Here is a 14,393-nt window from a genome sequence, read left to right as displayed (position 1 = left end):
TCTCGCGAGACTGCGGTGGGCCGGGCCGAGCCGCGGGAGGCATAACAAACATGGCGGCGGCGGCGGAGGCGGGCGGCGGTCGCGGCGCGGGGCGGCGGTGGTGAGTAACGTCCTCTCCTTCACGCCCTCCCCCCCCTTCCCCGCGCTGTGAGGGGGCTCGGTAGCGTGGCCGGCCACCCTCTAGGTAGCTGTAGCAGTGGTGGCTGGTGCCGTGACACGCCTGCCTGGCGGCCGCGGGGCCCCCGGTGAGGCCTCCCTTTGACGTGAGGGGGGCCGCGGCTTCCCTGCGGGCAGCCGGTGGGCAGCGGCGGGGGAAGGACGGGCGGGGATGGCCGCGCTGCCCCGCTGGGGGCGGCGGGCTGGGCCAGCCGGCGCAGCCCCTCGGCTTCTCCCTTGTGGGAAGCGGGGGGACGGGGCAGGCAGGCTGGCGCGGGGGTCCCCGCGGCCCTGTGGCTTCCCGCGGTCCTGTCGGTTCCCGCCCAGGCGTGCGGGCGCGGCGGGCAGCGGGCAGCGCGGGGTGTCGCACCGCTGGCCGAGGTTGCCGTGGCAGGTGACAGGTCGCGGGGCTCGTCCCGGCGGCCGCCGGCGCTGCGATTCCCCTTCCCACGGGCACAACTGCCTGAGAAGGAGCAGGAGGGCCTTGGTTGAGAGTTTGGGATCGTTCCTCCTTCGTTATTTTAGTTTTAAGTCATTTGCACCAGGAAAAAAAATGAGACTAGTGCAGAGAGATTCCCCCTTTTCTTCCTTAATTCCCTAAAAGAAAACGTGATGCATATATGTGCTTGTAGTCATGTTATTTTATTCTCTTATAATTACTACAGTGTGAGTTCTTGCTGGCTGTGTTGAAGTACTGGTTGTTCTGCGTCTGAATTATTTTGTTTGGTAGAATTCTTGAGGCAAAATATTTATAACGCCTTTCATCCTAGCGCATCCTGTGGCGCTTCTCAGGCAATAAACTCGGTACACATCAACACTATAACTAGTGTTAAATCCAGCAGTTGTGCCTGTGTAGAAAATGAATAACCAGTATTCTACCCGTCGGCATATAAAGCTGGAGAAGATGTAGTTGCCTATGCAGAAAACGTTCTGTGTAAATAGAACTTGAGGACCATTCAGTGTGATCAGTCCATTCGAGTGCCTGAAACATGAGCCAGTCTGCTCAGGTTTCTAGTAATTACAATTGCACTTACTGGTTTGCGGCAGCGACGACATAGCGAGCCCTGAAAAGGAGAATTGCTGGTTGTATATCTATAAAAAAACCCCTAACACAAAATCACAAAAGGTCCTTTTGTGCATAAAAATGTAGAGGTTTGAGGTGGTGCTTAAATTATGACAACTTACCTACATTGACATGAAAAAAAAGAGAATGTTTTGAAATTAAATTGATGAGGTACAGTTTTATTCAGTTGTTTACCAAAATTATGTATTTTCCCCAATCATTTTGGTTTAAATTTGCGTAATTTCTTTAAAAATTAAATGTAATTACAGAAATACAGTCAGGTAAGTTTTTCTACCTTGCAGAAAAGGGTACACAGATTCTTCAGTGAAAATATGGACCTTTAACATTGTTTCACGCTGAACCATTCAAGATTCAGAATGTTATTTAGAATTCAGAATTTATTCAATATTTAAAAACCAGAATGAATTTTAAATGGTTATTTTTTATAATTTGGTGAAAGTTGGCCTGATCAGAACTCTACCTTACATTGTCCTGTTTTTCTCTTCCATATCTTTATTTTTTATCCTGATATCTTTATTTTATTGCAGGAGACACCAACAAATGGAACATAAATTAACTTAAGTCTACATGAGGCTGGTGACACCTGAAAGAGGGTAGGCAAAATTGATTTGTAAAGATGTGTTCAAAACTGACTTGATGATGATGATAATAGTAGTAGCTGAGCATGCATCAGTATGATGTAAAAGAATATACTCATCTGGATGCCAAAAATTAACTAATGCTTGTAAATAACTTTGGAAATACGGGAGAATGTGTTTTAAGTGTGGGCTTGAACTCAGGACTTGAGTGTTTGTACGTCACCTAATGTTTTGTTTAGTAGCTATTGGAAAACAAAAGGGTATTGTTAGTTAAAATGTAGCATTATATATTATTTCTGATTACAATCTGCAGGAATAGTAATGTGACTAACTCATTGCTTTCTTTCTAACTGAATCTAAGTTCTGTCTTCACAGACTCATTGCAAGTTGAGACTGTAGATGTTTGTTACTTACAGTCCCAAAAAAGGGGATGACCAGTTACTTCTAGTGAATATTTTTATTATTTCCATGTGAAATAATGAAGTGGTGTGTTAATGGTTTAACCCCAGCTGGTAACTAAGTACCATGCAGCCACTCTCTCGCTCCCCCCTCACACAGAGGGATGGCGAGGAGAATAGGAAAGGAATGTGAAACTCAAGGGTTGAGATAAGAGCAGTAAAGTAAATCAAAAGCTGCGCATGCAAGAAAAGCAAAACAAGTAAAATCATTGACTACTTCCCATGGGCAGGCAGGTGTTCAGCCATCCCCAGGAAAGCAGTGCTCCATCGCACGTAATGATTACTTGGGAAGGCAAACACCGTAATGCCAGGTGTTTCCCCCTTCCTCCTCCTTCCCCCAGTTTATATACTCAGTGTGACATCATACGGTATGGAATAGCCCTTTGGCTAGTTCGGGTGAGCTGTCCTGGCTGTGTCCCTTCCCAGTTTCCTGTGCCTCTCCAGCTTTCTTGCTTGTTGGGCCCAAGAAACTGAAAAGCCCTTGACTTAGTATAAACATTACCTGGCAACAACTAAAACCATCAGCATCCTGTCAGCATTGTTCTCACACCAAATCCAAACCACAGCACTGCACCAGCTACTGAAAAGAAAAGTAACTCCATCCCAGCTGAGACCAGGACAAGTGGATTAAGACTTTCATGCAGGATAGGAAACTAAAATTTGGGGAGAACTATGAAATGCGGCTTTCTGTAAGGCTTCTTTCCATCTTTGCTAATCAGTGATATTCAGTTGGTTTCCCAACACTACAGTTACCGTAACTGACTTGCCCAACTCTTGGATTTTTTGGTGCCACATGCTCACCAGAGAAACTATTCAAATCATCAGTATGTGATGAATATGTGAAAGAGTGTATGCAGTCTTTTGAAAAGTTTTTGCTGGAAGTGTTTGTTGTTTTTTTTTTAAATTAAACTTAGAGCAGTAGAGTGTTAGAACCTGTCTTTCAAAATAATGTATTTTTTTCAAGTTTTTTCCTTACAGCTCATGGGGCTTGGGAAAAATAATGGACTTAGATTTCCTTTCTTTCTTTCCAGGGAAAGTGGAGAAGCTGTACTCTGTGTTTTCTATCTGACCTATTGGGAGTACATTTTGGAGCATGTTTGCTACTTAGATAGGTACTAAAATTCAGGTATGAACCATTAAAAAAAAAGGGGGGGGGGGAGGGGCAAGTTGATTTTGATTATTACATCATTTTATCCAATTTGATATTGTCCTTACGTTGCTGAAATTTATTTCATCAGTAATATGTTTGGTGATTTCTGAGTTAAAAGCTAAAAATAATTTATTAGGGCTGTCAGTTTGTGCATTGAGTCATATGGTATGATGAAAGTAACCCTTCACTTAAGTTTGTTGTGGGTTTTTTTGTTTGTTTTTATGAATACATTCAAATTCAATGACATACGTGTTTTGAAAATATTTTTCCTTCTAGGTACAAGAGGCTGTAAACATAAAGAGTGAATATGGGTGAAAAGAAGCCAGAACCTTTGGACTTTGTAAAAGATTTTCAGGAATATCTCACACAGCAGACTCACCATGTAAATATGATTTCTGGAGCAGTTAGTGGAGACAAGGAAGCAGAGACTCTTCAGGGAGGTAAGCTAATTTCAGCGCTATCAATTTTTTTTTTTTTTGAGAATGACTGGATGATTTACATTTCAGATATAATTATGTAGACCACTACAATTGTATGGATGCATTTCTGATAGTGATTTTCACATCACAAAAGATGTGTATGTACCTTTCTTTTAATCAGGGTGTGTTTTTATAGTTCTGTATATTTAAAGACCAAGGGCGTGCGGAAGCAGAAGATATTTGGCATATTCGCACGGCAGGGTAGGTAGTATCCCACTGATTCTTGATTGAAATGTGTTACGTTATTCACAGCTGGGACAGAAGGTGATCAGAATGGTCTGGATCATCCTTCTGTTGAAGTTTCACTGGATGAAAACTCAGGAATGTTAGTGGATGGGTTTGAAAGGACATTTGATGGAAAGTTAAAGTGTCGATACTGCAACTATGCCAGCAAAGGAACAGCACGGCTTATAGAACATATCAGAATTCATACAGGTATGGAATATTCTGCAGTATTTTGCTGTGAGGCGTTGTGGTATTAACTCAGTGTTATGATTTGCATGTGAGGAGTAAATACCTTCAAGCAGTGTGATAGTTCTTGGAGCTACCCAACAATTGGAACTCCTTTTTTGTTGTTTTTTTTTTTTTTAAATAGATTATTTTATTAAAGGTGTACCTTGTACCTTTTCAAATTATGCAGATTCCTACTTGCATTTGTTATTGCAGACTACTGAATTTGAAGTAACTATGTATGGAAGTAAAGTTTAGAATGGAAACATCAGTGTAAATTGAAGGGCCCTAAATGTAACTTCTAGTTTTTCCTTGCTAATCAGAAAAGTGAAAAACATACATCCTGCCCCATGGAGACTTATAAGGGCTTTTCTTCCTCTGTTGTTCAGCTATGAAAATATTCCTGTTTTGTAGAACTTTCTAGATGTGGCAGTATAAAACTAATAAGAAAACTATTCATACAGGTAAAATATTCACATCAGGGTGTATCATCAAATAAGTGATTAGTAACAGTAATGAAAAGGAAAAGCATTTACTATGGCTTGTTTCAGAGCATTTGCCACTGTTGGATTTCTAAAGTTGAAAAGCAGAACTCTCAGTAAAGGTTAGAATATCCTCAACTGTTCATGAAGTCAGCTCTGACATCTTGGCAAATGAGAGAAAACAAATGAAAGGTCCTTGTGATGTCTGTCTTTGGTCCCTGTCAAGTATATTATACTGATACAGAAGACTTTATGGTTGTTAATTAGAATAATAAGAAAAAAAATTGTATTCTGCAAAGAATGGAAGTTTTGACAGGTTTCTGATCTGTTATGAACTGTCCCGGAACTTTTAAGTGTATGGTGTTGATTGTCTTGGGTAGGTGGCATTCTGGGACTCACTTTGAAGGAAACACATTGTTGTAACTTGGATGTAATTAGGTGCAGTTATTAGTCAGATTCTCATGTTGCTGTGACCCATTGCTGTGAACCGTTGCTTCTACACAGTAACTCCCAGGGTGTATTTTGGGGGAGTCAGTGCTCTTTGCACTGGTCCTGCAGTGTTGGCTTGTTTCAACAAGGTGTAACAGGATAGAAAGTGGCAGCCAACTAGAAATCCAAGAGTTCTGAGGTTCAGATTCTGAAGATCTTGGAAATTCTCGTCTTGTGCTACTGTGAGCTACCTCTGTGTGTAGCTGTGGTTGTTTTCAGATTCCCAGTGAAAGTTTTGTGTAGTTTCAGTAGTGTACAAAGTGCTGTGGCTTGTGCATTTGACACAGCATTAATGCCATGGCTTGCTGCAGATCTGCAAAGCAGCACTGTGTTTTGGAGCACTTTTTTTGGTCTAGTTTTTCATAAAGCACTTATAGCTTTGCCTACTGTTTGCCTTATATGGTATGTGGACAATAAGAATTTTTTTTATTTTAACAGCTTTGCTCGTGCAGTGCTATTTCTGAGCTTGTGGAATGAGGGCCATGTAGTAGGAGAAAAGGTATTGCAGACTTACACAGTTAATTTTTAAATGGTACTTAAAGATGCAGAAGTAACATCAACTTTAAAATTTCATGTCTTTTTAGTAGCATATAGCTAGTGCCATCTAAAATCTTGCATCCCAAGCCCACAGTTACTAATGGCCAGTTGTCAACATGGGCAGATGGACTGCTAGAAGTGTGACGGGAAACATAAATTGCTACTAGATGTTGGTGTTGTGTGTTTGCTGATTCTTGAGGTGTCTTTGATGGCTTCGGTGTGCAGGGGGGTTTTCAGAAAGAATGACTGAAATAATGTATTGTTACTTAATATCAAATGTCATACATTTTAGGTATACTAGGAAGCAAAAAATTAAATCTTCTTTAAATGTCGAAGTGTGGGTATTGGTATAGTGTCAGCATTTCTTCTCTTACTCTAGGAAGCTGCCTACCTTTTTTATATTCTCAGATCTTAGGTTAACAGTTCTTTTGTGTTTTCAGAATGCTTTCTTATCCTGCTGCTGCTTTAGGGAGCAGAGGTCCCGAAGTGGCTAGAGGGAGCGGAACAATAACTGCTGCAGGTTATGACCATTTCAGCACAGTTGCAGCATAATATATACAAAAGCAAGAAGGGTTCCAACCAAGAATTGAGATGCTGAGAAGTGTCCTCAAAAATCTCTGACCCAGTGGTTGTTGTTCAGAAGCCACACAAACTTAAGTTTTTTAGGACAAGGCATAATATTTGGGGTTTCAGCCTTGACTAACATTTTGAGTTGTTTCTCAAGGTTGTGTTATATGATATTGTTAGCATTATACCAGAAGAATGGAGCTTTACATGTGGGCTGACTATTGTCTCAGCGCTGCTGCAGGTATTCCTGTTAACAGGGTATATGCATGACACATTTGATCAAAGAAGCTTTCACAAATATCATAGGAAAAGGTAGCCAAATTGAAGGCACGCATCACTCTACTGCAAAATCATGCAGTCTGAATTATCTGTTTCAGAAAGCTAGCTAGCATTGAGAGAGGGATACAGGACATGTCAGCCTACTGTCGATTGAAGAGCTTCAGCAATTTGGACACACCTTCACATAGTGAGTGCTTTATAGCGAGGTTACTGGTTCAAACATGTCTCATGCCCAATAAAATACCAGTAACTGTACAAATGATAACAGTTCATTTCCCTACACCAATCTGTTCAGTTTTATAGCATAGACAAGAATCTCAGGCTCCCAGAGGCCTTTTATTTCTCTGTGTAGTTTCCCCTTTGCCTTATTACGATACATCTCACAATCTTAATAGAGTGCTGCATGGTGTAGTGACAACAATGCCATTTTGCCATTACCTTAATGGCTCTTCAGGAAAGCCTGGCTTTGTTTCTTTGGATAGAGACAGGGGACTCCAGAATAAGGGAAGTTTGTTTGGTTTGGTTTTCTTGTGTTTTTTCACTCAAGGGCAAGGGGATCCAAGACCTGAGTGTTGTTTGGCTCAGAAAAGTGGCAAAGGGCCAAGAGATTGATGCTGATTCAGTCACTCTGAGCCTTCATAGTCCATACAATCAAAGTAGGGACGTGATAGCCTCAGAGTAATCTAAGTAAACTGCTAGTGCATCCTGGTTAACACACAAAAATGCAGCAAGGTATCTGCCAAAGTAATTATGAACCAGGCATGATCGCGCAACAATTAAGTGCAACTTACTGCAGAATTAACATCATGTTGAGTCTGACAGCAGTGTAATTAGTAGTTCAGCAGTATTAAGGGCATACAACATGAGATGCAAATTTATATCTCTGTAACCAGTTTAGAATGAAATAAGACCATTCAGATTGACAAGTCCTTTGTGAATACGGGGAGTTTGTCAGTTGTCTTACATCATTGTTTGTACCAAATCTCCAGATCTTTACAGATGTATGTATATATATATGAATACATATGTATGCTATGGAGAAGTCAAGGTTTCAGCTGGTGCAAATAAGGTACTTGGAAGTAGCACAAAAATTACTTTCTTTCCTATTGAAGAGCCAGTAATGTAAAGAAAAAACCTATTTGGTATCCCAGGTTGTCACTCCAAATTGTGTGATGTTCCACAAGGGCTTCCTGAATCAGTCACATGCTGTCTTACGGGGCCTCTACAGTGCTTGCAGTGTAATAGTGGCCCTCACTGCATTCAGATTTCTGGCTTTTATAGTTCTAGGTGGATTTTGAAAGCCAGGAAACAGATGTATTGGCCTGTATTTAAAATAGTAGACAATGTTTCAAAAAAAATGTGAAAGCTGAAGAGAAAGGAGTCCACTCACATCTTTCTGGAGTTTGTTGTGCTGTGTGGCAAGAGAATCATTTGCACAATAGTGATTTAGGAACTGACCTGGCATTCTATGTAGGAATATGAGATGGTGCTTCATTTCAGCACCGGAACATGTGTCAAATCCTTCAGGCATTTCTACTAACATTGCACACCTGGATCTAAAAACTCCTGGAAGATCAGTCTATGAAAGGAAAATCAAAAGTCCCAAAGTACTATGTTATAAATAGGTTGGCCTCTAATCATGTCTGAAATTTTTTTAAGTAATTTTAAAAGTGTTAATGTGAGTATCTCTAAATATCATTTAATAGAAGAGCAAAGTTCCACCTATCCAAAAGGAGAATACCTGACTATCATGTGAGAGAGAGCACACAGCTGCCCAGGGATTAGCTGGCTTTTGTTTTCTTTAACTCTTTAGCCACAGGGTCCTTTTTTTCAAAATTCAGTTCTGGAGTAGATGCATGTGTGCATGTGTTATTTAGATAATAGTTCCAGGATGTTTAAAAGTAGGAGTGTTTGGAAGATGCTGAAAGGATACCCTCCCTCAACGTTGAAGCGCAGTTATCATTTAGAATGATTACATTTTGGTGGTACAGATAGTCCTGTAGCCAATGGTGTAGAAGAATGGCTGCAGAAGCATGGCCTTAGAATCTCTGAGGATCTGCACAATGCAGGCCTGGTATCAGAATAGGCCTGTAATCAGAATTGTACTGAAGTTGCTGTGCTGAAGTTAACAAGAAAGGTAGCCTTGAGCTATTCTTGAATCCTGAGACCAAGTAATTCTGTTGTGCCAACAGGCCGTGGCTGTAACAAGCTACAGCTGCTGGGAAAGCAGGTGCAGGGCCAACAAAGATAGGGACCAGTATGGGAAGATAGGGAGTAACAAACTACAAGGCTGAAGCACAGCAACACAATTAGCTACATGGATAGAATGCTTATTTTAGTCATGATAATTAGGGGTGTGAGAACTGCGCGCGTTTAGAGACTACTAACCAATTATATTTCTGCTTTACGAATATGCAGCTCCCAGTTAGCTACTTTTTGTTCCATGCAAAGCCTTTTTCAAGCACTCTATGAGATGCTATGGGCTAACCTCCTTTAATTTTCCAGGTGAGAAGCCACACAGATGCCATTTGTGTCCTTTTGCATCAGCTTATGAACGTCATCTGGAAGCTCACATGCGATCGCATACTGGTGAAAAACCATACAAATGTGAATTGTGCTCCTTTCGCTGCAGTGACAGAAGCAACTTATCTCATCACCGCAGACGCAAACATAAAATGGTGCCTATCAAGGGTACAAGGTCTTCCCTAAGCAGCAAGAAAATGTGGGGGGTTTTGCAGAAGAAGACCAGCAATTTGGGGTACAGCAGAAGAGCATTAATTAATTTGAGTCCACCTTCCATGGTGGTTCAGAAACCAGACTACCTTAATGATTTCACTCATGAGATCCCAAATATCCAGACTGAAGCATATGAGAGCATGACAAAAACAACCCAGAGCAGTGGGTTGCCAAGAGAGCCGCAAGACCTTATGGTAGATAATCCTTTAAACCAGCTCTCTACATTAGCCGGACAGTTATCTAGCTTGCCACCTGAAAACCAAAATCCAGCCTCTCCAGATGTTGTTTCCTGTCAAGATGAAAAGCCTTTCATGATACAGCAGCCTGCTGCACCTGCAGTAGTTTCAGCTGTGTCAGCAAATATTCCTCAAAGTTCATCTCCAACCAGCCCAGACCCTCGGCCTACACACAATCAAAGGAACTATAGTCCCGTGGCAGGTCCCAGCAGTGATCGCAGTGCCCACACCAGTACTCCCAGCATAAGTAACAGTCAACCAAGTACTCCAGCTCCAACCCTTCCGGTTCAGGACCCGCAGCTTCTGCATCACTGCCAACACTGTGACATGTACTTTGCGGACAATATCCTTTATACTATTCACATGGGATGTCATGGATTTGAAAATCCTTTTCAGTGCAACATATGTGGGTGTAAGTGTAAAAATAAGTATGACTTTGCTTGCCATTTTGCAAGAGGCCAACATAGTCAACATTGACTGAGAACATGCTTTCATTTAGTTTTTTAACATATTACAGTATATTTTTCATACTTCCTGAAGGAAAGCTTGCACATTCCCGTATGAATCTTCACATTAATCATTTTGACAAGGGAGGCAAATTTGTTTCTATGTTGTCATAAAACTTGCCAGGGAAATTTTGTATAAGATGTGGTTGTTATTTCATACGTAGCCTTTCAAAAAAAGCTGAGATAGTGCTATAAGAATTGGAATGCATTCACATGCTTTTGTTGCTGAATTTAAGTTGCTTGCACTTAATCCCAGTAAACATTCTACAAATGTAGAAGCAGAGTGTGTCCTGAGATACAGGATGCAATTATCAGACTATTAACTAGGCAAGACAAAATATATTAACCATAAGATATGAAAGGTTAATGCAGTGACACATATGACTACTTTGGAGATGTACTTATCCATAAAAAATTAGCTACTCCAAACTGGAAAAACAAACAGAAGCAACTTTCACATACAAATTCAATTTGGTGTAAAACTTGCTTTAATGTGATGGAGGTTAATAATAAGTTTTTCCTTAATATAGTCTAAACTCTTCACGCCTAGGGCTCAAATACTAATTTAACTATTATTTTAAAAACTCCTCACAAAACTAGAAGATAGCAGATTATTGTGAATGAAACTCTGGCAGAAAAAAAGGAAGTTAAAATCTTGTCATTCACTAGTTATACAAAAGAAAAATAAAGTGAGACACCTTACTTTAAACTACACTTCGCAAAATTTTACATCATTCTTTATAAAAGAAGGTAATTGTAAAACAGTCATAATAAAGAACTTGTAGAACTAATATATATTCCATGAGATTTTTAACTGCCTTAAACTAATTTGTACAGATACTTAAAATTTGCACAATTAGACTTCTGTCTTGCAGATAGAAGTTCTAATAGAAACAAACAAGAAGTTTACAAATTAAAAGTCATTTGTTCAGTTTCATCCTGGGCCAAGCTACAACTGATAGGTTGCCTGTATGTTTGGAAGTTTTATAAGCAGGTCTATTGTAAACTTCAGCTAACTTGGAAGTCAGTTTGTCTTGTTCCCTCCTCCAGATCTGCTGTTCTTCTAGTGTGCTAGAAATAAGGGGAGGGGCTTCTGGGTTTTCTGAACTGGTCGTGTAGTAGGTAAAGAAATGCCAGCTAACGACATTGGAAGTCATTGTGATTAATAATTGTAGGTGGCAAATGGTAACTGAAGATGTACATGAAGTCCATTGCACATGTTTATTTTTTTTATACTGTACATCTTACTTTAGAAGCACCTAGGCTAACAGACAGGCACTTTAAACCTAGCAAAACTAATAAAAGCTCTTAATGTGCTACACAGGAATTTGTAATGTTTCAAAAAAGTGAAGAACTGTTACATTTCCCATTATTTAGACATGCACTTTTATCTTAGTTTGTCTTATTTGAGACAAATTAAAGCTTCCCTTATATGTTCCCCTTTTACTGTCAACAAAGTATGGCAGCAAATATATTTTGTTAAAAGCAGGAAGATTTTACTAACGTTCTGCAAGTCAGTGGTTGGAATCTGAATAGCAAATGTTTGGCTTATTCAAATTGATATTGTTACGGGAGCTAAAGCTTCCTGAAGCCAATGGAAAAACTTACAATGACTTCGGTGTAAGGTCAACGCAGGAAAAACCACCCTTCTGAGAATTCTAGCTTTAGAATTAATTTTCAGTTTAATGAATTAGAAATTTGAGAACCAAATATCTTTCACTGTACCTAACCTACTTACTGTTGAATTTTCCATGCTTAAGTAACCAGCTGAAGGAACTGGATTCTTGGCTGCACATAGTCTTGTAGCGGTGAGATCAAAAATACACGGTTGAAGTATTTCTTATGTAGTAAAGATGGATGATAACATACTCTCACTCCTAAAAAGATTTTTGGTTTCAGGCCTGGTTCAAAATCCTTTTCAGTGCATTTGTGAAACAATCTGATTTTCATTTTTAATAATGATACTCTTTATAATTCCAAAATATCCCTTAGTTGCTTTATACTTTTTAAATTTATTTTATAGGCAAAACTGCAACTCTGTGTGTGTAAACATACAGAGAGAGCCCTTTATGTTAATGACTAAAAGTTGACTGAACTGGAATCCAGTAGGAAGTTACTGCTCCTGTACAGGTTTTGTAACTTGACTTTTCTAGTCAAAGAATGTAGAAATTACAGCTCTCTTTTGATCACATATTGATACATTCTACAATCTGGATTTAGGTAGAACACAGAACAACAGACGTTACTGGTGAAGACTATTACAATTAGTAATTATAGAGATAATTTTCCTTGCCTTTTGGTGTAGGTGGTGCAAACGTCTATTCCTAGGCTCTGGCAACTCCAAGATTCTGAAATGGTGGACCATAGCAGCCAAGTACTCGTTGGTTTGCAGCTCCAGCCTTTCTCCCTCTTGGTATCGGTAGGGAGATGAACTCCAGTGAGTGCAAATGTTTGAGATTTCATCCTTCTGATCTATTAGGACTTTCACTGGCAGTGCCTGCAAACATTATAGACTTTTCGTTTTGCATCAGCTAATGATTTGGCAATTTAGAAGAATGACTTCTGAACCATGATGCCCGTGAATGAAATTTGAGATAGGAGAACAGGTAGGTCACTGCTAGAGGTAGCTGGTAGCAAGAGGAAGCCTGCAAGATCTTACTGAAAACGGGCCCTCATTTAGGAGGGGATCCTCTGTTGCCGGAGAACACATGTTCTTAATAGTAGAACTCAGTATGAAAAAGAAAATCTAACCCCAAACCTTGCAAATTGTTGTTTACAAGTGTTCTAATACTGCTGACTTCATACCGTTGTTTCTCCTTCAAAGTACCTAAGAAAATCAGCTTGGACATCTATGAACTGTTGACCAATGATAAAAATAATTATTTTTCCTTCTTTCCTTGTGCAAGCTCCTATTTGCAGGGTGGATTCATAGGCAGCAGCAGGCTTTGGTATCTGGACTGGGATTCTTAATTTTCTGATGTAATACCGTATGCTCAGTTGTGCCAAACAGTACACTGACTGATCTGTTTCCTTGTCTACTGAGTAGGTTTGTAAGGTGTATTTTCCTATTAGTTTTTCTTAATTTTGTACATGCTATTTACTGTAATTTAAAGACCAGAATGAGTACTGGAAAATTGTTTTAGAGTATGATTCTGACTATTTCCTTGCACAGGCAGGCCTTACTCTGAATCAGTGAGAGATATTTGTCAGGAATTGTGGACTTGAGTCCTTGGTTAGTAAGACTTTTCATATTGAGTTCTCCATGTGCTACGCTGCACTAACTTTTTTCTTTTTTTTTTTAAAAAACAACAAATCCTTATAAGGTGGTGATTAGCATTGTAACTTGTATTAACAGGCAAGTTTGGGAATGAGCTGAAATTTTTCCATAGCTTGACTCTGTTGTAGTTGCAAAACATTAACTTTGTGGATTTTTTTGTTTTTATTGTAATAGATTATTCTATAGATTTGTTGAAATTTTTAACATGCACTATTGACAGTACTCAATACAGACTTACTATTATGAGGCTGAACATCTTAGTAGATTATCTCAGTTAATACTTAAACCAACTGGGAAGCAGCTAATAGGGAAAAATAATTGTTTTTTCAGATATATGTTCAGATGCAGAGGATTTTGACATAAAATGCTGGTTGGCATTTTAACACAAAACTCTGTGCTGGAATACATGTTCCAACAGTGTTTCCTAGCAAAACGATCTGTTGTTACTTATTTTGTTCCAGAATGTTTGGGGAGTTTGCTCGTTTGGTTTTTGTTTCTTTTTGACAAAGGGAATGTAATTTAGAAGTCTTCACTGGCAAGTTTTCTGTTAATTTTAATCTACGGCAAATGGATGTTCTGCTGCAGGAAATCTATCCCCTGCTGAAACATTTTTCATTGAGCAATCTTTGTGTATGTGCTTCTAAGTACCTGCTTTGTTAATAATATGTATTTCAGTGTAAAGAGCATATTTTGTATGCAAAAATGAAACCTGTTAGAGTTGTAAAATAAATTTAATTGTGTAGTGAATGTTTTCAGATGACAGTTAAATCTGAAGTAACTCTGCTATATCTGGTGTAGTTCATGTTGTGAAGCTTTGCTTTTGTAAGATAGGAATAAAATAACACTTTCTAATTAAGTTGCATGTTAATTCTTAGTTGCCTATGCTTCAACAGGTGGAACTGGTGAACTGCTCATGACTAGGTGTGGTC

At 39.4% G+C, this 14,393-nt stretch overlaps 1 protein-coding gene across 1 annotated transcript; it reads left to right on the top strand.

Annotated features, from left to right (window-relative positions):
* The first annotated feature begins 12 nt into the window (after nt 1-12).
* Nucleotides 13-14,320, top strand: IKZF5 (IKAROS family zinc finger 5). The gene is made up of 6 exons (XM_055720107.1): nt 13-100; nt 1,768-1,833; nt 3,308-3,402; nt 3,703-3,866; nt 4,158-4,340; nt 9,215-14,320. The coding sequence occupies exons 4-6, from the start codon at nt 3,734-3,736 to the stop codon at nt 10,156-10,158; spliced, it is 1,260 nt and encodes a 419-aa protein (XP_055576082.1). The 5' UTR covers nt 13-100; nt 1,768-1,833; nt 3,308-3,402; nt 3,703-3,733; the 3' UTR covers nt 10,159-14,320.
* The last annotated feature ends 73 nt before the right edge of the window (nt 14,321-14,393 follow it).

The sequence above is a fragment of the Falco cherrug genome, chromosome 9 (assembly GCF_023634085.1).
Source record: "Falco cherrug isolate bFalChe1 chromosome 9, bFalChe1.pri, whole genome shotgun sequence".
Lineage (NCBI taxonomy): Eukaryota > Metazoa > Chordata > Aves > Falconiformes > Falconidae > Falco > Falco cherrug.
Note: the sequence above shows the minus strand (reverse complement) of the source record. Positions and strands in the feature narration are given on the sequence as shown.